The following is a 26,041-nucleotide window of genomic DNA, read 5'->3' as shown; positions in this document are numbered from 1 at the left end:
TTACTTTAGCGTATGTTCTCTAACTGGTACAATGCATAGATAGGCTTCAATAATGAAGAATTAAAGTCAGCTGTTTCAAGGGACAGAATAGTGGGATGCAGTAATTTGGAAACTTGCATTTTGAAGGGCCCCCAAATCATCTAAAACTAACCCTACAAATATATTTTAAGGGAATATTTTATTTTGGTGTTGTTTAATTGCTTGAAAACTGTTCATCATACTTTGCTCCTTGTGTTGTTTTATTTAAACACAACTTGTTTTCCTCACTTAAATTGTATGAACCTCAAAGAGTCTGATCTCTTCTGCATATGGAATCCCCATGGCAATCAAAGGATGAATTGTTTAAGGGAATGGAAATATTTTGTTGAAACCCTGTGAAAGTGAAAACTTTACAGCCAGTTATTTCATTGTGATAAGGCAGTCCCAGAAACCATGGTCTCAGCCAGTTGACAGTCCAATCCAGGATGTGCATCTGGCATTCTGCTCCAAAAATATACCTTATCCAAATCAGTCTGTGGCTGTTTAGTACTTGGGAAGAAGGCAGTGGTGAGGGGCTAACCTTTCCCACCATCCCTAATGCTAAATCACTTGGGATCACATTATTTTGTTTGGGAGATATGACACCTTTAGAAAAGCAGGCCTGGTATTGTTTCTTGCTGCGCTAAAATCAGTAGATAGGAAGAGCAGAGAACAAGAAGAGACACGAGTAAATAAAATTGGAGAAAAAACTACAATTCTCCTTACCTCTACCAAACTAGACACGACTTTAGATGCTATCATGTATTCGTTCTTATTTAACGTTAAATGCTGCCTGAATTATTTAATTAATGTTTAAATAAAAACAATGATCTGTCAGGTTTTGATGTGTCACTTCTAGATTTTACTGTAGCTGCAAACATGGTTAGGAAAACAGTTATGCTGACTGCTGAGTAATGAGGTTGTGGAGACTAGCATAATTAAAATAATTAGAAAAATTAATTTAAAACAATAGCTTTTTAAATAAAGATTTTATACTGTTTTGATTAACACATTAACAATACAAAAAGATGCTTAAAAACAGAAGAAAAATATGCATTTAATTTTAATGAATTTTATTAACATTAAATGAGTTATAAATCAATCTAGTCTTTAATGCATTAGGTATAGTTGTATATCTCTGTATTCAGACTTATAATATTTAACTGTGATGTCTGAACCATAATAAGAGAGGATCAGAAACCAAGGATGCAATACAGGGGGAGAAATAAACATTCAACCCCAACCAAGAACACAGGAGGATGAAGGAACTGATGTCTTCCTCTTCCTCAGATAGAAGTAAACTTGAGTCCAATGTTCCATTCTCATTTAAAAAACAGGAGAACATGTTGTGCTATTGCTATCTCAGATCTGTTTGAAATTGTTTTAGAGTTTTAAAGTGTAAATTGCTTTGAGAGCCTTTTTGGATTGAAGGCAGCATAGAAATATTTAAAATAAATAAATCCAGTGGGTATTGTTGCTATTTTGTAGGCAGATTTATACTTGGGGGCTAGATTGTAGGCATCTTGATAATTTCTGTATAAATTAGAGTTATGACAACAAATCTGATGCCTATTATTTCACATGCCCTTGACTATTTTATTTAGCATAATTTGTGATGGATAAGAAGAGCATAAAGCTGAATCTCCTGTGTGCTGTAGCCCCCAAAAGTTCAAGTCTTTTGTATGGGGTCTCTTGAAAGATACCAAGGCTCAAGTTGCTGGACCAAAAAAAAAAGGTTTTGCAATATACAAATATAAGAAGCATGGCCTGCGCAAAATAAAATAATTGGGAATTGAACAGAGCCACAGTCTCAGGAAAGACTATGTTCATGTGTCAGTTAAGATCCAAATCAGTAAATCCTTGGTTTATGCTTAAGTTAGGGTTATCAGCCTCCTGCTGGGGGCAGGGGATCCCTCAGTCACCTCCCCATGCCATCACTCTCCTGGCTGGAGGGGAATAGGTGTGGGGGACCAGCCTGATGTGTGCAGTCCGCCTGGGAAGCACACGGCAAAAAGGGTGAGCATGCTCCCACGCTGCTGGAATTGCGGGAAAATGACACCATTTTCTGACATAGATGCAATGGTTTGTGCCAAAACAAAGTCTCAAAACAAAGGCCCAAAGCATAGTGAAAATGCTTCCTCTCTGCCTCCTGGTTTGCTCTTAGGGGGACCTGGCAACCCTGGCTTGAGTAGTACAGCCAATAATGTACATTGTCAGAAGAGAATCTAGGAAGTGACTTCACAAACAGCAAAGCACAGGATAGGTGGTGAGAGGCATCCAGAGTAATCAAGATCAATGCACTGCTCTACCACCATTCTTTTATTTCTCCCAATATCTGTTACAGTAGGAACCTCCAGGCGTTCTAGGCTTCGGAAAATAATAGTTCAGAGAAGGCTGCTAAGACTTTAAAGCAATTTCACGTCTTGTTCTTCGTTGTATAAAAATGAAATCTCTCCTGTCTTTCAGGAAGAAGAGCCATATACTTTGCTTGGATTATCTTAATTTTTCATTTCTATTATTTTAATTGCTTTGATTCTTTTTAGGGCCCACCAGGAGGCGGAGGACCACCAGGAACACCCATTATGCCTAGCCCAGCAGGTATCTAATGTAATCAGAAAATATGAAGACTATTAAAATATCTTGAGTATTTAAAACTAGGGATGTGCACTTTGGGTTTCCAATTCGGGTTTTTAACCTGAATTGGGCCCGATTTGTAAAGATTTGAGATTCCCGAATTGGCCCCAGCATTGCCGAGCCAATTTGGGAATCCCGAAGCAAAGCTCTCCAAAGCGATTTGAATAACTTCGGAAAGTTTCTGGCAAAGCGGCAGCAGCCCTCCCACAACACTTTTCTAGCTGTTTCCATTGCAAATAGCAAGAAAAGTGCTGCTTGCTTTCAAACTTCCCACCCTGCTGCTTTTTTCATGGGGGGGAAGTGGCAGCGCGGGAAGTTTGAAAGACACCCTCCTTGTGCTGCTTGCCAGAAGCACAAAAAGGGGTGCTTTCAAACGCTGCGCCACTTGCTTCACTCGATGGGAGGGGGAGCCTCCTTCCCCTTCCATCGGGGGAAGCAAGCGGCAAGGTAGGAAGTTTAAAGCAACCCTTTTCTTACCACTTGAAAGCTGCATGAAAAGGGTCACTTTGAGCTTCATGTGCTCTGTAAAGATTCCTGAATCTTTACGGAGCTTACCAAAGCTTTTAAACACACGAATCCAGTTATCGCGAATTGTTTTCCCACTTTGGGTTAACCAAATCTTTTTTGGGTGCACCCCCTATTTAATACCTTCTGATTTAAAGGAAAAGTTTTACAAAAACTGTAGCTAGATGTTACTTAACATCTACTAGCTTGATGCACGCACACACACACAGATATGCAGGGCCTACTAGTGCTTGTTAGAGTAGTTCCTCCAGTTGAGCAGATTTCAAATATATATTTTAGATCTGTCTCATGACTTTCAAGTAGGTAGCCATGTAGAACAGCGGGATTTGAGTCCAGTGGCTCCTTAGTGACCAACAAGATTTTTCAAGGGTATAAGCTTTCGAGAGTTAAAGCTTTCTAAAAAAAAAGAGCTTTGACTCGTGAAAGCTTATACTCTTAAAAAATCTTGTTGGTATATGTTACTTATGAGCTGCTAGAACACATAATTACTTATGAGTTGTTGGAACACATTGTTATGTTGGTCAGTTATCTAGAAGAAAGTGTTTTAGCCACAATTAGTAATAGTTTATTAACAGCAAAGTTCAACAGTAGCCATAATATATTCACTTGTGTTAAAAAAATATAAAACATGGTTATCTTGGACAAACCACTCATCCTATGTCTCATACTGATTATAATGAATAATCTTCCAAGATAGTTGTGCAGACAGACAAATACAGTATTATGCTTCTTAAAATAGGGAAGCTTTTACTGGGGCCTACTTTGTTCTTCCCCTTTTAAGAAACTTGCATTGAACAAATTATCTGGCTCACATAGTCTACTTAAGAACTACTTTACAAGCAAAATATGTTAAAAGTTGTGGGGGAGGAGTTTATGTTAACTACGTGTGTCAGTACAGTTTGAAAGTACTTCTGAAATGAGTACTTCCATTGTTTGGGTTCAATCCAGTGGTGCATTTCTGCAGATGAAAAGATTAATCGCACAGAATGCACCCTAAAATGCTTTTCCTGGGTGCCCCAGTCTGTGAATGGAAATCCTTCTCTCTACAGAAATGCTCCTTTGGATCCAAGCCCATTATTGGCACTGTCTGAGTGTGTCTTGAGTTAACACTTCAGTGTACTCACTGATAATTTTTTTAATGCTTGGTTTTTCAAAAATAATTTTTTTTCTAGATTCAACCAACTCTGGAGACAACATGTACACTCTAATGAATGCAGTACCACCTGGACCCAACAGACCTAATGTAAATATTAGTTTAGAATTTGTGTGAGTGAACATATGTTTATGTAAGTGTGTGTGCATGTGCATGTGTGCGCATAATACATATTACACAGCTAATACTCAAATTCCAAAGTACAGTAGAGGTAAATAAGGGAGACTTCAGAGAGGTTAAAAATGTAAAGCCTTTTTTAACGTATATAATAACCTAATAATAATATTCGATTTATATACTGCCCTTCAGGACAACTTAATGCCCATTCAGAGCAGTTTACAAAGTATATTATTATTATTTGCACTCCTCATCTTGCTTAATGTGTAACACATTAATTATGTAGAGAGTGCGTGCTAATTTAGTTACACTGAATTTTACCTACTACAGATGTGTTTGCTCTAGCTGCACAAGCTCATGCTCTTAGACATTAATTTCCTCAAAAATGCTCCCAATGTGAGAATCTGCAGTTCAGGCGGTTTCCTAGCTCTCTGAATTTTTACTACTTAGTTGTAATATTGAAAAGTAAATATACACAGATTGTAATTCTATTCTGATTTCTTATCAACCTTCAGTGCAATTTATATTACTGTGTTTTCCCTCTCAGTGCAAGTTACTGATTAGGATATTGTAGAATGATACATTTTTCTTCTCTTCAGTTTCCAATGGGACCAGGGTCTGACGGGCCAATGGGTGGACTGGGTGGAATGGATTCACATCATATGAATGGATCACTTGGTAAGGATAATACATCTTAGATTTGTAGCCTCAAGTAGGGAACTGGTTTGGTCCATAAGATCTCATCTGGAATTTTTTCCTTCATATTTTTGAATTTTTCTGTGCAACTACATTGAAATTCTCAGACTGTTAGGAAGAGCTCGTGGGACAACCTTTGATGGGAATGAGCCAGGAAATCCTTGGGTGCTCACTTGCCCCCCTTACCCTCCTCCTGTTTTTGTTTTAACATCAACATTGGGCATAAATTGCTGGTTTTTGCCTTGTCTACAAATAGAGATGCTAAGCCACGTGTTAATTATGGTTTAGAATCCCGGTCTGTAGGCAAGGTACCAAAAATGTGTTAAAATGCTGGAGCTGGCCATCACAGCAAACTATATTCTTCAAATCTGGAATTATTAATTCTCAGCTCTATTGAGGAGCATTTTCTTTACAAATAAAAATGTTTGTGAATATCTAAACACAGCTACATATTTCATCTCTACTTTGTCCTCTTGCCTTCTGTAATAAACTGCATTTGCTTTAGAAGTTATAACAGAACTTCCGGAGAGAGGCCTGTATTTAAGGTGAGAGATATCTGAATAAAAGGAACCCCATAATTGTCAGGAACTTCAGAATCTGGTATTTCTCAGTGTAAAGGCTAAATTCCTACTTCCCTTTACTCTTGGATCAAAACTAGACCGACCATAGACAAATCTGAAAATTACTGCTCCGTCAAATGAAAATAAAAACTGAACTTTTTTGTTGTTTTAATTTAAGGCTCAGGAGACATGGACAGTATCTCCAAAGTAAGTGCACATTTAATTTTTAGCACAGTCTCTTTTAATCAAGTTTAATATGGATGTTAAATATTTCAGAAACATAGTTTAGAGCTAAATAGTTGTTGTTGGACTATCAGCACTTAGAATTATTATTAAAGCAAAATTATCGTTTTGGGGAGGTAAAATTAAATCATGAAAATCTACTGAAGGGATTTTTTTACATATTTTCTTGAATAAAAATGGTCCAATCTCCAGTCTTGTTGAAGATTTATGAATCATAGCATGGTTAGTTAAACTAGCATAGTATAATGTTGAAGAGACTAACATAGGCCACAGTTCACATGCTAGTTTAGGTATTGTTCAAGGATTTGTCATATCCAAAAGGGTTTTGTTCTTTTGAAACTAAATGTCTGCACTACCACCACCAGTGCTCATCTCTGAAAATATTTTTGAAATAGTCTGAGTTCAGAAGTGCTTAGTTCAGAAAGAGTTCTATGTGCGCAGGGCATGGTAAAGCTATATTGCTTCCATTAACTGTTCCTCACTGCTTTCACTAGCCTGGAGTTGGTGAGAGATAATGCGAATGGCTTCCAGGGCTAGTCTTTCAAAGAAGGTAAAGCTTGGGTAGTGAACTGGAAGGCAAGTGGGTAGTGACTATCTGCTCGATAGCCCTTCATGCAAGTTGTTGCTGTCACTGCAGATGGAGTGGCAGATGGAGAAAGGTTGTCACCCTACATATTGTGCATGTGCCATGACACATTTACAACATGCTGCTTTTCCCTCCCCTTCAAGGTACTTTAAGTGCTGGATATCTTAGTAGGTATAAAGATACAGTCCTCCATTGCACAAATATGAACCTCATGATAAGGGTAATATGTTGCTTCACTCTCCCAGCCTGTTGTCTGTCAAGAGTGAATTCTTCACATTCTACCCCTATTCACCTATCCATGACTGATGCTAACCATGATTTTAACAAGGAATTTAAATCAATTTCAAATCCTAGTTAAGAAGTTAGTGTCTTTTCAGTGCCAATGTTAATACTTAGTTAAACTTATATTAGGTCATCCTCTTTGGAGGGAGTCAGTTTAGTTACGAGCGCGGGACTCTGATTTGGAGAACCGGGTTTGATTCCTCACTCCTCCACTTGAAGCCAGCTGGGTGACCTTGGGTCAGTCACAGCTTCTAGGAGCTCTCTCAGCCCCACCGACCTCACAGGGTGTTTTGTTGTGGGGATAATAATAACATACTTTGTAAACTGCTCTGAGTGGGTGTTAAGTCATCCTGAAGGGCAGTATATAAATCGAATGTTGTTGTTGTTGTTGTTGTTGTTGTTATTTACTCCTTCACCTCTTGGTAAAGGGCATATGAGTTCAGTCCTCATTCACCTATAAACAAGTATTGTCCAAACTGGGGGGAGCTGTCAGTAGGCATTAGATGAATTGTACACACTCGTTCATGTTATATGCAGGATGCCACCCTCACCCGCAATAAATTACATTCCCTGTGCGCAAGAGAGAGATAACAGAAAAGATTCCATATTTGGAATGCTGTTTCTGCATTAGGATTTCCCTCACCATTTGGGACAAGAGATGTTCAGTAATGGGTGGGATTTATATCTGAATCTGTAGATTTTTAAATTTATACTTGAAAGCTGTTCCAAAGCATTTGTAAATGCATTTAAGCATATAGACGTGACTTTTCTGTTTGTTTTTCAAACAGAACTCGCCCAGTAACATGAGCATGAGCAATCAGCCCGGGACCCCTCGTGATGATGGTGAAATGGGTGGAAACTTCCTAAATCCTTTTCAGAGTGAAAGTGTGAGTACTGTGTTTGATTTTTGGTTGTTACTTAATAACTTTGCTAAATTTGATTGATACTCAGTTTCAGGATTTAAAATTTCAAGTGCAAAACTGAAACTATGTATATAATGAAACATGTACATAATCAAGATTTAATTCCCATATAGCTGAAAGGTTTAGGGCTTGAGCCACAACTGGTAATAAAATGAAATGGTATTTGCAGAGGCTATATGGCATTTCCTATTGTTAGTAATTATGATGACACATGAGCTCCTCTGCTGGGCACTCTCTCTGCATTCCTTCACGCACACACACACCCGACAGTGCCCAGGCTCTGCGAAGGGACAGCAAAAGGGAGGCTCATTCATGTTGTTCCTTCTGACTTCCCGTGCCTGGAAGTCAGAGGAACTCCTGATCTCCCAATACGACCTGGCAAGACCACCAGTTACCTTTTCCGGGTTCCAGAGTTAGTATAGTATAGGAAAAAATAATCTCTTTATTAAGTAATATAATTAAATAAGCAATTAAAATTACATCCAGTGCAAGTCTCAGTTTAGAAGCATAGAAAATAATAAAGACTAACTTAGCAAGACATTTTAGCTATTTACCTGGAGCCTGTGTTGTTCTTTAGCTCCTTGCACAAACAGTCTGAGTAGTAGCCAGGCAATGTACTCACAAGGCACCAGTAGCTCATAAATCCTTAACACTCTGCTTGTCTACGGTTGCCCCATGCTCCCTTTTTTTTTGCCAGATCTTAGGCCAGTTATAGGCTTCAGCCTCGCTTCAGCTGATCAGGAGGTCAGACTCTGGTAATCTTCCAGAACTAGTGCTCTTTATTCCCCCCCTCCAACTCTAAAATCAGGCTGTAACACTCTGGCTGGAGTGGCCTTGACTAATTAGCTGGAAGAGTGTCTTTTAGCCCAGGTGCACAGTGTTAGCGGGACTGTGTCCTCCTGAGCTGTCTGATTAACTCCTGATGCACCAGGAATCTGTTGCATCGCAGTAATCAAAACATTAATGTTATATTAACATAGCACTGGAACATGCTTTATGGTATTTTTTCATATCTATCATCACATTTTCATGTTTGCCATCAATGTAATTCTCAGCTGACATCAAGGGAGCTAGCCATTTGTTAAAGCCTGTCCTGTTTGTCTGTGGCTGAGCCGCAGTCAAACTAAACATAAGGCACTGATGCTACTTTTTAAACAGAAAATCACCAAGAGGGTGAGCAGGGTTGGAGTACGTGCTGGAAAGGGAAACATGATACTGAACTCTTCCTGTGGCTCAGCCTCATGCCCACCCTGCTTTTTGCCCAACCATGCACATCATGCTAGTATGGTAAATTCTGGCATTGTATCTGTTTTTGTGCTGGTCTTTGATAATAAATGATAAATCATTCATTCATAGCAGTATGCTAATATTTAACTAGGTTATGTTGTGTTTACATGTGTTCCTTTCAACAAATAGAAGTCTCTTTAAAATATGAGTATGTATTTGAATCTAGAGAATCCAGAGAGTGATTACAAAGACACTTTAAAATGCCAGCTATTTACGTGAAAATAACACGCCACTGTTGACTTTTACACTAATTATTGTGAACACCGGGTATTGTGTTTTGTTCCACCATCTAGGTGACCAAACCTAGGGGCTGGTTTTTAATACCACTTTAATAGTCTGCTTTTCAGGCTGAAAATCATTTAAAATCCATTTTAAGATGCATAATGTTTTGAGTCTTTACATTCTGGCTGGGTTTTTAACGCTTGGTTTTAATTAACAACTTTTATGGGTTTTACATTTTTATTATGTTTTATTTTGCAAGCCTCCTAAGGCAGGTTCCTTGAAGAAGAAACATAGAAATGCACTACAATAATAAATAATATTCTCAGTAAATTTAGGTAGTCCGTAGCCCTATTGTCCTTGTGCTGTAAGTCTTTTGCAAATTTTTCAGCAAGTTTTTTGTAATGATGTTCTTAATGGAACAGATATTTGCACTCTGCCAGTCAGATATGCACAATATAATAAAACAATTAGTGAAAGTATCTTGCAATAAATGTGAATAGCATGTGAAAACTGCATTTCAGGTTCTGCTTATGGATTGTTTGTGCAGCTTAGAGTTTTGACCCATTTAATCTACATTATAAACCAATTATTTTTTTCACTCAGTGTGCTATCAAGTACTTTGCAAGAATCAGTCATATGTTTAGTCAGATATTTCTGGAGCAAAGCATTACCAGCTCCCTTTTTCTTTGCTTATTAGTGCTGATAGTTTCTTATAGATATTGGTGCATCCCATTTGAACTTTATACATAATAGATGGGGACTAAGTGGATGTGTATTTGCAATGATATTTTAAAATAATGATAAATGTTCCCATGGCAAAATAGCATTTGGATTAATGGTACTATTACAAAGGAACAGGATTCCCAAGCTTAATACATTTAAAAGGGTATGTACAGTAGTGGAGTCCTATGCAGAGTTACTCCAGTCTAAGCCCAACTCTTCATAAGATTTCACTGCCTTAATATCTCACTGGATATTTATTTTAATTTCCAGCAAAATAAAAACTAGCGGATAAATGGATGTAGGATCATACACCAACAACTGCTTGTAATTGAAAGGGCATAACAGTATTATTCTGAATTTCAGAGATATTAAATTGAGGGAGATCTGGATGTAACAAATTTTAAACTTGCATCTACTTTGGTAAAAATGTACCAATGATAGCTTCTGCACAGTGCTGGATGGGACATGTTTTCAAACTAGTCTTCAGAGCAACTATTTTTAAAAAACTGCTACCCATGTCTTTCAGTAACTGAGGCTTCATCATCATCACAGAAGTCGGGGAATTTAGACGAAAATCTCTGAGAAAGAAGAAATGTAACTTGAGCAAAAATGGTCTCGTTCTTTGACCAAATAACCCACACTAAAACACTACAATTCGACTCAAAAAGTATTCACTATCCTTTTGTTACTGTATCTTTAATTTCTGACCTGCATGTCACCTTTAGCTGTGCTTGGAAACAGATCCAGAGTGGCTAACAGTGCTATCCTAAGAAGAGTTACATACTTCTAAGTCCACTGACGGCAACAGACTTCGAAGGGTGTAAGTCTTCTTAGGTTAGAAGTACACATTTCATGATTGAGTCCAAGGAGATAAGGCAAGATAGAAATGTTTTAAATAAATAAATAATTCTTTGATTAAATTGCGTGTTATCAGTGAAGTGAATAGTCATGCAGCTTCTAATATTGTTTCCTAAAATTACAACAAAGGGGCAAACCAAGTATCTGAAATCATAATAAAAATTTAACCCTTTCCTGGTCTGGGATTCAGATAATGATAACATAATATAAGAATCTATCAAACCACATACACTTTATAGTGCTCTTCCTTTGAGATGAAAACTGACTGTGGTATGCCTCTTTCAACTATCCATTTCATGATGCCATGGTTCTTGTCTTAAGACTGGTAAATCTAGAACCTGCTTTCCATCATACTGATTTCGAAATGATGAACCCACCAGTATGAAACTTAGATTTACTATATACAACTCAGTTACTGGAAACAGTAGGCAGTCAAAACTTAAAGGTATAAAATCTGTTCAGTAGCACATGATGAAGCAATTGAACACATCTGCAACACAGACACACAAATAACATGTAGCTTGACTAGAATAACACTTGTACTATTAATCAGTGGATCTTGTTACAACAGGTTAGAGGGGACACTGGGGGCCCAACTTCAAATGCATGCAAATTAAATCCCTTCAGAATACGCTAAATAAAAAGATGAAAAGGTCAATATACATATTTTATTTATTATTGAAAATATGAATGGTCCTTCCAATTAAATCTCAGGACAGTCCCATGGGGCTGAATGATCAAATAAGGTTACAAGTTACTTACTGCCTACTGGATGGAGAAGTTAAATTGCACTAATCTTGTAGAATCAGTTTCTTGGATAACTGAATTGCATTCTGTTTCTCAGAAAACCGTCATTCCTTATATAACCTCAAAATTGGCAGCATCAAACCCAAACACAAGCTTTATTTTCTGCAAACATACTGTTTTGCACTGTGTCCAGAAAACTTTTTTGTAAAAACTTCAAATAGTCCCTAGTAGGAGACCTATTTGAGAGTCATCTACTTTCTGGGAACGTTTTCAGACTCTCTTGAAAATGTTATATACTCTGGCAAATCCCATCAAGTCAACTTTCTTGACTTTAAAAGTAAAGATTTATTCATCATTTTCAAGAAAACAGCATAACCATCTTAGACAGTGTGGCTTTAGTACAAAGAGCTACATGATTGACTTTCAACAGTTGGTTTATTAAATACAGCTAAACTTACTACAAAGTCTAAAAACATCTGTTAAGACTTCATTTGACAGTGCTGTTCCTGCTGTTTGCATAAATGACATGGTTCCATAGAATATATGATTGTACCCAAACAATTCATTGATTGGAAAGGGGCAGAAGGCAGCAAATTCACTGGAAATTGGTTTTTTGATGGTTGAGAATTTTTTTAAGGCTCCTTATATACTGTATGAAATGATAAAGATTTACATGCCGTAGACAAGAATATCTGTCACTGCCATCCTGTACATGAGGTTTTAGCAACTAAACTAAAAAGTGCCCATGACAATTGTGATGTAAAGTTTGTATTTCATGTACAACATCATGCCAAAGCAGCTGATTCCATTGTTGAATTACTCTTAATGTGAAGAAGTTTTTCCTAATGTCCAGCCAGAACCTTCCCTGCTCTAGTTTAAACCCATAGTTTCGAGTCCTATCTTCTGTTGCCAACAGGAACAGCCCCCTTCCCTCCTCTTAAGTTGACAGCACTCATGTCTCCCCTCAGCCTCCTTTTCTCCAAACTGATCATTCCCAGGTCCCTCAGTCTTTCCTCATAGGGCCTGGTCTCCAGGCCCTTGATCATCCTGGTTTCTGTCATCTGCACAATTTGTCCACATCCTTTTTGAAGTGACACCTCCAGAACTGCACAAAGTACTCCAGGTGGAGTCTGACCAATGCAATATATCGTGGGACAATAACATCCTGTGATTTGGATGTTATGCCTTTGTTGATACACCTCAACATTGCATTTGCCTTCCTTGCTGCTGCATCACACTGATTGTTCATATTTAGTTTCCCATCCACCCATATCCCAAGATCTTGTTCACACACACTGCTACCCAGAAGTGTATCCCTCATCCAGTATGCATGTCTTGCATTTTTGTTACCCAGGTGGAGAACCGAGCACTTACCCATGTTAAATTGGATCTTATTCAAATCTGCCCACTTTCCCAGTGTGTTCAGATCTCGTTGAATTCTATCCCTGTCTTCAAGAATGTGTGCTACTCCTCCCAGTTTGGTTTCATCTGCAAATTTAATGAGTAATCCCTTCATACCCTCATGCAGATCATTTATAAAAACATTGAAAAGCACTGGGCCCAGAACCAAGCCCGGTGGCACTCCACTGGGCACCTACTTCCAATCATACATGATGCCATTGATAAATATTTGTTGGGTGCAGTTATCCTGCCAGTTTCCTATCCATCTAACCATCCTAGAGTCCAGCCCACAGTCCATGAGTTTACCCATCAGAACATCATGAGGAATATTGTCAGAAGCTTTACTGAAATCCAGATAAACTACATTGACAGCATTCCCTCAATCCAAAAAAAAGAAAAGAAAATGCATATGCCATCATCACTTTTTAAAACAAATTATTCTAAATAATCATGCATTTGACATCCTACCAATATCCTTTGGATGGCATTATATTGTAGACATCTGCAAGGAACTGAGAGCACTAGTATGGATAGTTAAAGAATGAGGAAATAGGTAACATTTTGCCTCCTAATCATTGCACCAGTAGAAATGACTGATTCTTGTACAGTGCTTCCTAAACACCTTTATCCTTTAAAAAAAATCTGAAAAAAAAACATTTTTTCACCTGCATACACATTTGGCTCCATGTCTTCTAATAATGTTTTAGTCAACTCTTATGAAGAAATGAAATGTGAAAATCTCAGCCTTAAACTGATATGGAGCAAACATTGATATTAGGTCTGTTAAATGTATCCTGACAGTCTGCAGAAAGTTTACCAAAAAGCTTATGATTCAAAATCAGTGGGGCTGATGAAAACTATTCAGTGAAATGAAAACATGAAAATCACTTTCTTAGAATATTTTTCCTGCTCGTAAGGTATAGATCATGATAAGCAAAGATGCCCTCTAGTGTTCTTTTACAAATAAACATGATACTCAAAGAAAGGTCGGGGGGGGGAGAGTTTTTAAATACTGCTTCAAAATATGATGGTAATTGATGCTGTATTACTAAATTTCTATGTAATACTACAGACTTGACCCACTGATATTAAACTTTGCTGTTTGGCTTGAATCCGGAAACGTTCTAATTCAAACCAAACAGCAACATTTATTGGAACAAGATACTCTTTCAACTTCTGTAAAACCATTGATCATGTGGCCTGATAAACAAGTCTAGTGCTGTGTAACTCGTACTTACAATTTACCATAATGTGGAATGCTTCATAAAAAATGTAATAAAAGTTCTTCTCAATTGTATGAGGTGTCTGATACTACTGCTCACTGGTTTCTCATTTGGCCAACTTTAGGGGTTTTCTTGTTGTCTGATAGCTAGCTACAAATTGAGTGAGGGAATCCTCAGTTTCTTTTAATGTAGCATCAGGTACTGAAATCAATGCTGCTAATTTAGAATAGTCATTTCAGCTAGAAGTTCTGTTTAAAACTGAGGACAGGGTTTGACATAGTATTTCATTTATTAATTAATGATTCTTATTAACTCATTTAGCAGCATAATTATGGCTGGTATTCTTTACTGGTAAAAGTAAATAATTCTGTTCCCAAATTATATTTATCCTTTACAGTGAAGTAACAAAATTAAACTTTAAGCACTTTTTGTGGGATAAAGCCAAATTCCTAAAATATTCTAGATTGGTGCCATAAAGGAATCATACAAAACAATGTACACAAGGAAGTTAGGAAGAGCTAAGTTTTTCAATCGAAGTTTTTCAATCAAATTCATGCTTAGCAGATTGCATCAATTCCCATCGCTGCCCTCCTGATGAACCTGAATGAGATGGGAGGTTCATAATTAGATCTCCTGTTGTTTCTGTTAAAGTGCTTTCCCCATTGGACAAAAAATATGTTCAGAGAAGGGCAGTTTTAGAAGTGGAAATGTCATGAAGGGCTAATAAGGCTAATGCAGTGAAGCATAATGGCCACAGTTCCTCCACTCCAACTACTTTGAAGGAAAACTGGAAACATCTCATTTAGTCCTCAGTCACAGCAAAGGGATCTTCTCACATTAACCAAAAAGTAGATCACTATTTAAGGGAGGAATCCCCCCAGACAGTTAGTGCTTGTTTGCATTTTGTTCCTATTTCTTAGTAGCACAGTTGCATAATTAACGTCTGTTTACATGCCATATGAAATTATAGTAGGTAAGAGAAATGTGTATTCCTTAAGACTGAGATACACAAATATCCCATGAAATTGTGATTGGGATCAAAAGAAGTGAAGGAGCTGCTGCTAAAATGTGGATTCCTATTTTTCAGTACTCCCCCAGCATGACAATGAGTGTGTGATCCATTACCAAGTCTCTTCGTGAAGGCTGCACTGAGTTGGCCCTCTCCAGAGAGCTACTAAAGAAGAAAAATTACTCATCCCTGTGTACAGTTTGACAGAAAAGATCTCAGCCACAGTTGGACCTGCCATTTTTTTCCTAATCATCTTTCCAGTTTTGTGAAGAAAGTGGGTCCCGATCTGGTTTCAGCAACTATAATAAGTGGCATATCAGAGCTGCCCAAGACTGAACTGCAAACAGTTATCTGTGTATGTATATGTAGGGATAGATGTATGTATGTGTGTGTTAAAGAGAAATAGATATGCGCACATACATATATAGACCTGCAGGACGTTGTAAAATATTATCACATGACATCTTAAGTAGAAATAAGAGATAGGGACTTTTATTCCATCTTTTTTCACGTTTACATTTTAACTATTAAAAGAACTGTTTCCCTCTCCCCATCTGAACTGTTTTGTGCTGTGTATATCACTGCTTTTGTAAGTTATTTTTTTAAGATCTCAGATAAGTTCTGTTTTTTTGTCAATGTCTTTCATCATGGATAGGAATAAAACTGCTTATAAGAGGGCTCTCATAAATTTGTGTTTGATACTGGTAGCTATGCGCATTGCAAACCACACTATTTCAAGAAAAAAAGAAGAAACGCATTAGTTTTATTGAACGAGTAAAACTTGTCCCTTTGCCTTCTTTAAAAAACCAAGGGCATTGGAGGGATTCTTATGCTGGTCTCTTGGAAGTCTGATACTGTGTTCCTGAACATACCTTCATGTCAGTAAGCTTTGTTCACATTGACCAAATTTACTGCCAGCTTAAATATGTTGAGGATTGGACTGAAAATCCTTCAATATTTGTTTTCAAGGGAAGTCTGAGTTAAATTTCAGCTTCTTGATCTATGCAGATCAAATATAGCATTACTGTGTTGGACTCTGGTTTGATTGCTCTAGCATCCAGCAATAAAAGTGGCAGGTTTTATCTTTCTGTCTTTGCGGAATAAAAACTATTTAATATGATCTTCCATAGGTGTAGTAATTAATAAAATGCTATTTTATTGTTGAGGCGCACTTTTTTGTAACAGTGCGCCAGTGTCGCTCCCTGGCCTAATGCCGATAACTCTATGATCTGAGCTAGTTAAAGGCCCATCATCTTCAGTGTACCAAGAGAAGGAAGGGATAGAAAGTACTTTTCCTCCAGCCCTACTCACTGGCAACATCTTCATCCACTCACAATTCCCACCTCCCTGCATTACTTCCAGTTATTATTAAGTACATCAGAATTCATTACAACAGCCTCACACATTATTGGAATTATATTGTTTATGTGATTTTTTAAGAGATACTAGAGGTAAACTTCTTCCAGTATTGCATTTCTTGTAGCCCAAAATGATAGAATTATTTAAGTATGCTAAACAGGAGGGAAAAGTGTGAAAGTGCTTTGTTCACAAATAATGATGTGTGGAAAGTAGTGCCCCCCCCCCTTCCAGTTTTGTACTGTGTTCTGGAAACAGAATTTTATTTTCTTGTATTTCCCAGTCCATGAAATTTTAACTTCCTTTATCTGTACCTCTTTTATCCATTGCTTCTGGCACATACCTTGAATTGTTGCCTTATAAGATTGGTATACCCTTGAGGTCATTGGGAAACTTGCAATCTATCCAGTGCACCTCCAGCAGAAAGAATGTTGTAAAAGAAGCAGTGCTTGATGGTGGTCACCTCCCCCTCCCCCACACTAACTTTAGAAAAGAAAGGAAGCTCTCTAAATTGTTGAAGTGAAAAAACCTTTTCCTGCAAAGATTTAAATGCAGGCATTACTATTTTATACCAAGTTAGCCTTGTAAAGAAGAGTTAAACAAGTTGAGATGCATAGGCATGTGTGCGTACAACTTTGCAGACTGTCAAAACGGAAACGAGAAATAACATTTATGCATGTGAGAAACTATCTCTGTACAAAATTCTTCCTCTTCTGTCATTAAATGCACAGTTTCTGTTCATAAGTCAATTAGGCTGAGTTTGAACGTAATAGCAAACAAGTTTCCTGTGAAACAGGAAATATGTAATTACTTGGACATGGGGAGGGGGAAGAGAAGGAAGTACAGGAGCCCAAGGATTCTCTGGGCTCGGTGATATAGCTGCAAACCATGTTTTGCCAATATAACAGAATCTAGACTTAGAGAGAGAGGTATACACACTGTGCGCATAACATGTAAAAACACTGCTACCTATCAATTGTATATTTAAGGGGTTTTTTTAAAGGCAAGAAATTTAGAGGCCAGAAATAGTGGAAAAATAAAAATAGGAGATGGATTTCCAAGCACTGATTTCCTTCTAGTGCTCTACACAACCATGTGTACTGTATATTTTATAAGGTTGCCATCTCCAGGTTGGGAAATTCCTGGAGATTTTGGGAGTGGAGCCTGGAGACAGCAGGGTTTGGGGAGGCAAGGGACATCAGCAGAGTTATAATGCCATACAGTTCATATTCTAAGGTAGCTGTTTTCTTCAGGAGACTGATCTCTATGGCCTGGAAATCACTTGTAATTCCAGGAGATCTCCAGACACCACCTGGAGGACGGCAACTCTAATATTTTACAGTCATGTACTAGCCTTAATGCCAAGGATTTTTTTTCCTTCAGAAAGAGAGAGGGGTATATACTAGAGAAATTAGGATGTAACGATTTCCTTTCACTGGAATGTTGAGGGAATGATTCCAGCAGAGGCCTACATATGAAAACCTATTAACACAAGAACAATCAGTCACATGGATTTTTAAAAGCGAGATACTGGATCATAATGGTACATTTCTTCTGGAAATCTTTCTAGGGGAAATCATGCAAATAAGCAACTCTGCTGTTGCATAGTTTCATGCATGCAACTCTCTGGACATCTCTGGCACATCATTATATATAGTATTGAGCTAGCGTAGTCTTTGATGCAGTGGTCAGTGTTTATGGGTTGATTTTCTAATCTGGAATGTAAATTTATGCAGCGTTTTAAAGTTAAATGCCTGAAGCAAAGGTCCAGATTAGGAGGCAAAAATAGCCCTGAAAAAGACCCACCCCAACAGAGGGGGAGGAAGAGCAGTCGTGTACCACCTTCTGCAACCAGGTGCTCCCTGGCTTGCAAGGGGCTGGTGGTGGGTTACTCCTGCACCACACAGAGCCAGGTTAATCTGGTGGTCCCTTGTGAAGCTAGCAGAACAAGTCGAGCTTAATGGCCAATCCAGACAGAACAACAGAAGTGAGTGAATGTTTCTATGTTGGGTACCTTATAAACTGATGGAAAGTACTTTAAAACTTAGTTTATAAATTAGAGTGAGGATGGTCTGTGTTCTCATTTCACTTTTAAATTATTTTTGTGTTCATAAATGTAATGTATTTAGAATTTACAGCTTTCTTTCGGCTAGGACTTGCCAAATTTTGTGCCTCGATCACAAGCTTCAGAGACTTCTGTATAAGGATAAAGCATAAGCTAGTTCCTTCAAGAAATTGTCTCTCTCATGGTTGCCAAATCTTTATTTGGAAGCCTGTAAATTTTGGCCTAACTCATCCTGTTATCATCAGTTGAACCTTTAGGCGCTACTAGTTTCATATCAATAAACAACAGTCAAGGATCTGTGCATCAAAAAATTCAAAAGCCATTAAAATGTACTAATATCTAGTGAGGCTATGAAATTAGGTGGTAAATTCGAGGGACCAGTTATTAACTTGTACATATCATTTTCTCCCTTTGCCTTGGCATCACAAATTTTTGCTAATAAACATTGCACTGATTTTCCCCCTTTGTCCTTTAATATGAAGTATTATAAACTTGTTTCTGATTACTGTTTTAAAAGAAACGCCCAGTTGTAATTTTGGAGGCTTTGGCAGGCAATGTTTAAGAATTAAATACAACCAAGATAGGTTATCAAGACTGAATTCATGTAAAGTTGTAATGCAACTTCAGCATCTATTAATCTAGCCTGTTTGGAATTTAGAGTATACATAAATATGTGAATTTTCTTTGAACATGCTCAAATTTGGGACAAAAATGAAGATCTAAATGAAAAGGGGCTCTTCTTAATATCAAATAACTTTTCTGAGCATAAATATATTCAGTTTCCAAAGTTATGAATGTTTCACAATAACAATTTTAGTGTTTGCTGTGATGATGCTAAGTTCTCTTGCTTTTCTGATGTACATGTGGAGGTCTGTGCAAGCAGAAGCTATCCCATTTTGTTCAATTTGGGAGAATGCTATCAGGCTGGCTGCACATGAACTTTTCCTGACCTTGAAGAACTTTGGCAAGGCTGGCTGACATGGAACTCCTTGTAGCTATTGGAGCCTTTCCTTGCTCACTGGAACAGTATGGCTGGGAGAATTAATTATCCATTCTAAGAATATGTTCAGAATTTGAGCTACTTGTGTTGTCAATGCATGAGTTCTACTTACGTCACTTGGGGAAACTCAGTCATAGTTGTGAAGTCATATAAGAGCTTGTAGCATATTATTAATACTTTGTCTTCAACTTGTTTTTTTAAACCATGCAGAAACATTTGTATGCTTTGATGTATAACTAACTATTGGGAAAGCATTTGGCTTTTTTCTGCTTCATACTGTCCCAAACTGTTTTTCTGTTCTACTACTTAAAACATCTGTTAACATACCTTAAGTATGTAATCATATATCCTAAAACCAGTTAACATCTTCACAACTTACCTAAATTTCTTTTATAATTTACATGGAAAATATGCAAGGAAACCTCCCTCATATAAATGGGAGAATTTGCCGTAACTATGTATAAAGATGTATATCTTATTTAATAACACCATTTTACCAAAGTGCAAATTTTGTTTTCTAACATGAAACCATTTATTTCCTGCCCACATTTTTTTTGAAGAAGAGAAATATAGAAAATGTTTTTCTTGCGAAAAATTCACAGATCAGATCAATAGCGCCTCCATGGGTTTTTTTTAAAAAAAAATGAGTTTTGCTCCATACCTTTCAAAAATTTTGACCTAAAATCTAATAGTCACAAAAATTGAAATTTCTTATAAGCACATCTTCCTAATTTAGTAACATATATTTAAGGTGGGATCCAAAGGACCACTTGAGCATTTGTCCCTCCCCCAGCTGTCCCTTTGCATATGAAATACACTGGGGAGTGATGCAGCCATCATGGTAGGCACACAGACTCTGGTTAATAATGATACATACATCTACTGGGTAACACTAAGCCAGTGTTTTCTGAGCCTGTGGGCACCTTTGGAATTCTGACAGAGTGGTGAGCACAACAACAAATTGGCTGTCGCAAGAGGCAGAGCCAATCCAATAGAATGTCAGTCATGCATAACTATAATAGTAACTTCAATATTTCAGGCAGAAGCTCAGACAGGAAGCCTCTTAAAAGGAACATTGTTTAAACATATTTTCTTGCATACAAACAGCTGGCTCTCTGTCACACAGTGAAGATACTCGAGCTGTGGTGGCAGCTCATGTTGAAGCAACTTTTTAAAAAATCTGCATTGCTGATCAGTTTTCCAGTGCCCTACTGGACAAGAACCCCACCTGGCCCTGCCCACTTTCTAAAAACACTTGGGCACCAGGAAGGTTGTCAGTGGGTTCCATGGTACCTATGGGCACCACATTGGGGACCCCTTCACAAACTGTTTCATACAGAGGGAAATGCCCCTTAATTTATATAATAATTTGCAAGGGAAGTTCCCTCTAGATATCCATATACCAAACAACCTGAATAGCCATTTCATTTTCCTACTGGTAACAATTAACCAGTAGAGGAAAACAGTAATTCTGCATTTTTAATTTTTATTAATCATTTCAACAAAAAATACTTTTATTATTTGGTAAAACACTGCATTTTCTACTCTAACATCACACATTGAAGTATTTTTAATCACTATTTTACACAAATAAACCATAGTGTGAGGATAAAATGGAGGAGACAAGAACAATGAAAGCCATTGAGTCCCCAATGCGGAGAAAAGTGTATAAATGACTGAAATAGATAAATAGTTACAGTACTGTAGGGAAATCAATGCATGATCTAATTAGAGTAATCATTATATAACACTGAAATAACTGTTGATTGCTCATATAAAAAGTTATCAGGATACCAGTGAGCCTGCAAAAATGTAAGCCCCCCCCCCAAAAATGGAGTTTCAATCACACATTGAGCTGTACATGAGTTAAATGTAACATGAGAATTACTAAGTCGGCACACATATAAAGAAAAATCAAGTAAACACTACACAGATGTGTAGAATGTGTTTACTGTAACTTATTAACAGGGCTTAATGGCAAAAAATGCTCTACAAAAACTCAGGTTCAGTACCTGATTTCTCCAGATAAAAGAGAATAGCATATAGCAGTTACTGGAAAAGGCCTTTCCTTGCTTGAGACTCTGGAGATTGACTGCTAGCTATGCGAGACAGTACTGAGCTAGAGGGGTCAATGCGCTAACCCCTCATATTTTCAAATGTGTGGGAATTACAGTAGTTTTATTTTGAATTATGCTTCTATCAAATATCAGTATCATTTTCTCTAATGGTGATAGGCACCAGGAGATAATGAAGCAGTGAGTTACGCCAGAAATTTTACCCTACCACCACCTCTCCTCACATACATATCCTACTAATACAGCCTGTGAGCATTTTTCTTCAAAACATTCTTTTCCATTAAGAACAAGAAACCTGCTGAATCAGACAAAGGGTTTCTTCATGCCCAACATACAGGGCTTTTAGAAGTAATATTCCAGTCCTGTTGTTTCATTCCAAGCAACAAGAATCCAGAGCCATACTTCCTCTGAATAAGGAAATTTCATTTTGATCCTCCATGAAAGTCTCTAATCTCTTTTTGAAGCCATCAGTAGCAGTGGTCATTAACTGTATATTGCAACAGCATTAATACTGTGTTTGTTGAAAAATCCTTCATCTGTTGGCTGAGAGTGGTTCACAGCCTCTTCAGACTTTCCCATAGTCTCAACTTTTCCTATTATACTGCATATTGTTCCTTTGACCCCCTACACCTTTCTTAATACTTCTATTTCTTTCTAGTTAATCTGCTTCTCTCCACCTGTTAGTTCATCATGACCTTCAAGCATCTCTTCTTTTCAGCCTTTCTCTGCCAGCCAGCCCCCCCGCCCCCCGCATATTCACAAGACTCCTTTTTGTTTGCCAAAATATTAACCTGGCTATCATGCTGAACTTGTAACTGGCGAAACCCCACTAATATCACTCTGTGCTTGAATTAGTTTTATCTTTTTTAATATTCTTAGCCAGACACCTCATTCAATGTTGTGCAGTTCTCTCATTTGCAGTATATACTTAATTCTACATAACTTACCTTATTGCAGCAATACCCAGCATTCAAAGCACAATATTTCATACTTGCGGAAAACGTTATTCTTACCAGGATTGTCCAATGTAGTACCTGCAGAGCTTTTCAGAAAGTGGGCAGGGCCATTGTAAGGCAGGGCTTGTTATTGGCTGCTCTCATTCAAATGAAAGGGCCACTGAAGGATAATGAGAACTGGAAAGTACCCTGGAATATGATTACATTAACCCTTTACACTTCATTTTATTCTTCCTTTTCTTTCTCCCTTGCTTCCCCCTCCCCCAGGGTTTCATTCATTTTATTTTATTCCCCTTGTGAGTTTCTTTTGAAAAGTGAGGCAGGAAGTTATGTTTGCCTCTGCCTCCTGAGTCAGCCACTTGGGGCCTGGTTCCACCTCCTGCAGAAGCCATTTTAGTATGATGCTCACCTTTCCCACTGAAAATTCGAAAGGTGACCACATGCTCAAAAAGTTTGGGGACCCATAGCCTAGATAATACATTAGTTTCTGTTGTGAAAGGAAGATAACGGGAGAGTTGATCAACTACTAAGCAGTTTTTTTCTTGCTTCCTAATTCCTGTACTATTTTGTGAACTGTGGTGTTATAGGGTTGTTGTTTTTAATTCTCTGGCAGCTGTATATGTCTCCAACTCTTGCACTGGAGTGCATAAGCAGCCCAACTTTCTGAAATGGAACAAATAATATGTTGTTTCCATTGCAAGTTCTCCTTCTCATGCTAAGTGGAACTAAAACATTGTGGAACACTATTTGGATGCTTAAAAAAAACACCTTTCAACTGGTACAGTAAAGATAGCTTTACACTTCCACATGGCAAATATCTGCTATTTCTATTGTTAGACTGCTGTTTCTCACAGCTACTTGTAAGGAATATACATGCATCTTTAAATTCTCATGTTAGTCTTATCAGTATATAAGAGAGAATATATATCATCAAGGTTTGCTGCAAGACACACTTGGGAAAAGGTATGAAGCTTATACATGTATACAGAATCCTCGTTTGATATCACAATATAAAATTTACATATTAGTTTCATAAATGTGTGGTTTAGCGGTTTAAGCCCTATTTTCCTCTTTTCTCTCACTGAAGTTATATCCTCCTTATTATACATGAAAAAGTATACATCAAGACTGTAGGCAGTTGGTACAGAATTCATAAAGCTATTAAGTTGTTTTCTAAAGTTATTTTCACAAACAGTGGAGAATTCTTCCATCAGAAGAGATGCTTTCCATCAGTAGAAGCTTTGCTGGAGCTAAACTTTGACTCTAACCCACTGTTCCTATTTATGAATAAAGTTCTAACTGTAGTTATAATTCACCCTCCTGCTGGGATTTCATCTTGCACAGTGCAAAGGTCAGTTGGAAGATTAGAGTACTTACCAACTTACAAACTACATTTGTTCAAGTAAGCATTAGCCCGAAACTGCTGTTCGGAGCATCGAAGAGGGTAATAGAAAATTACAGTATCTAGAAGTTAAACTGTTCTTAGGAATTATGTAAAAAGTGAACTCTTGTCAATAGAAAAGCTAGTTCAGATGAAACAAAACTCAACAAGTTGCTAATATAAAGTCATGCAACCAGTGAACACAGGTGCCACGTCTTAGAGGTCTTTCTATGTAAATGCTATACATTGTGTGCTTAAACTAGAAAATCTTTTGTATGTTCCTGATCCTGCCACAGATGTGATCCACATCCAAAAATAAGTTGTGTGAGAGCTGTCATAAGCACAACAGGTTATGATACAGAATCCTCCCATAGTTAGTAGAGTAGGTGTCACCCAGGATCTGGGCTTGTAGAGCCCTTTATCAATCAGCAGGGGAACAGTGGGTGTACACATCTATGGACTGGGGAGGAAAGATATAATGAAAATGCATTAAAATTAAGATATTTGCAGAAATCCAAACATTCATATAGTTTATTTTTAAAATTTAAAATTAAATATTTCCAAACACTAGTCATAAAAATTAACTTCCATTTTTATTATATGCTAATATGTTTAGAAAGAGATTAGGACTCAGAACCAGAATATGGCCTTAAAAATCATATAAACCACAAAGGATGAAATTTCATTCCAGGCTTTAATTCAATAAACTCTTCATTTTAGAAAAGAGGGGTTCTTTACCAGCTTTTTAAAAAAAGGGACCGTTTATGGAATGATGAAAATGTACTTAGCTTATTTCTCATGATGATATATCCCCTTGAAAATAATTGTGGCATCTGCTTTTTAGAGAGCCTAATATTAAGACAAAAGTGTTTATTATTTTCTACCTTGAATTTTTTTTTTCTTTTGTGAAAAAGAGAGAGATTAGCACCTGATGGTTTATATCTTTTCAGTTGTCTAGTGCATCAGTAAACTATTGTCAAACTGTTAACATTTGCACAAGGTATTTTATGTAGAAAATGTATTTGTTTCTTTTGTTCCTGACATCATAAACATCCATAACTATGGATATGCTGTAAATTATTGTAGGTGTGAGAAACCTTTGCCACATCTTACTACTGTCAATTCTTGATTCAAAACAAGACTTGTTTTTGATTGTATAGCCATATGTATTATATTTGTAGTACTTGTTTGGTCATCATCAGTTACTGTTTCTGTATGGTTAAACACTTGTTAAGCACGCCTAGTGTTTCTTACAGTTATTTCATATAACTGATACACAATCATTAGCAACAAACAGATTCCAGTGTAATATATATGTAACAACCCAGACCATTTATCCTGAAAGAGCTTGCAGATTTTAACAGGCAAAATGCATTTTAAGATACTTTTAAGTTGTTTTATTTTGGGTATGTATGCATCTAGAGGAAAATTAACTGTTAATTAAAATATAGAAGAGAGGAACACCTGTTCATAGATTTGTATGGTGAAATTTGGAAATCAATCTAGCAAATTTTCCTTGTGGCTTCTCTGCAGCCTTATGTATGTGATTTAAATATAATTTCAAATGAAACATTAAAAAAATCAATGTTGTAGCAGAAAATATTACCATAAACGTTTCTATAAAATATTACAAACATGGTACATTTCCCAAAAGCCTAGTTTTATAGGACTGGAAGAAGGTACAAGGGAACACTTCATTTCTCCCTAGCACAATTCAGAATACAAAACATCCAAAACTAACAGTGCAATCCTATGGAAAGTTACTCATTTGTTACTTAATGAAAGTTAGTTTAATGGACTTAGACTGGAGTAACTTCATCATAAGATTGCACTGTAAGTCTCTTAAATATCCACCTGTGTTTAGTGCAAGACCACTCCAAAACTGGGTTCTATATAATCATACCTCATCCTCTCCTCCAGATTCTTGATAAATATCACTAAGAGTAGCCTCTTGAGGAATTTCAGAAGCAAAGCAATCTGCTGAGACCCAAAATAAAGCAG

The 26,041-nt window shown here is 37.2% G+C and overlaps 1 protein-coding gene across 4 annotated transcripts in view; it reads left to right on the top strand.

Annotated features, from left to right (window-relative positions):
- SSBP2 (single stranded DNA binding protein 2) overlaps positions 1-16,327 on the top strand; it is a 165,309-nt gene extending 148,982 nt beyond the window's left edge. For all 4 annotated transcript variants that reach the window (XM_054986656.1, XM_054986655.1, XM_054986654.1 and 1 more), the window contains 6 exons: positions 2,562-2,616; positions 4,350-4,420; positions 5,047-5,125; positions 5,882-5,910; positions 7,603-7,701; positions 15,286-16,327. In XM_054986656.1, coding sequence (XP_054842631.1) covers positions 2,562-2,616; positions 4,350-4,420; positions 5,047-5,125; positions 5,882-5,910; positions 7,603-7,701; positions 15,286-15,315 — 363 coding nt within the window. In that variant the 3' untranslated portion in view covers positions 15,316-16,327. The remainder of the gene's footprint in view (positions 1-2,561; positions 2,617-4,349; positions 4,421-5,046; positions 5,126-5,881; positions 5,911-7,602; positions 7,702-15,285) is intronic.
- The last annotated feature ends 9,714 nt before the right edge of the window (positions 16,328-26,041 follow it).

Source organism: Eublepharis macularius, chromosome 8 (assembly GCF_028583425.1).
Source record: "Eublepharis macularius isolate TG4126 chromosome 8, MPM_Emac_v1.0, whole genome shotgun sequence".
NCBI classification, from domain to species: Eukaryota; Metazoa; Chordata; class Lepidosauria; order Squamata; family Eublepharidae; genus Eublepharis; species Eublepharis macularius.
Note: the sequence above shows the minus strand (reverse complement) of the source record. Positions and strands in the feature narration are given on the sequence as shown.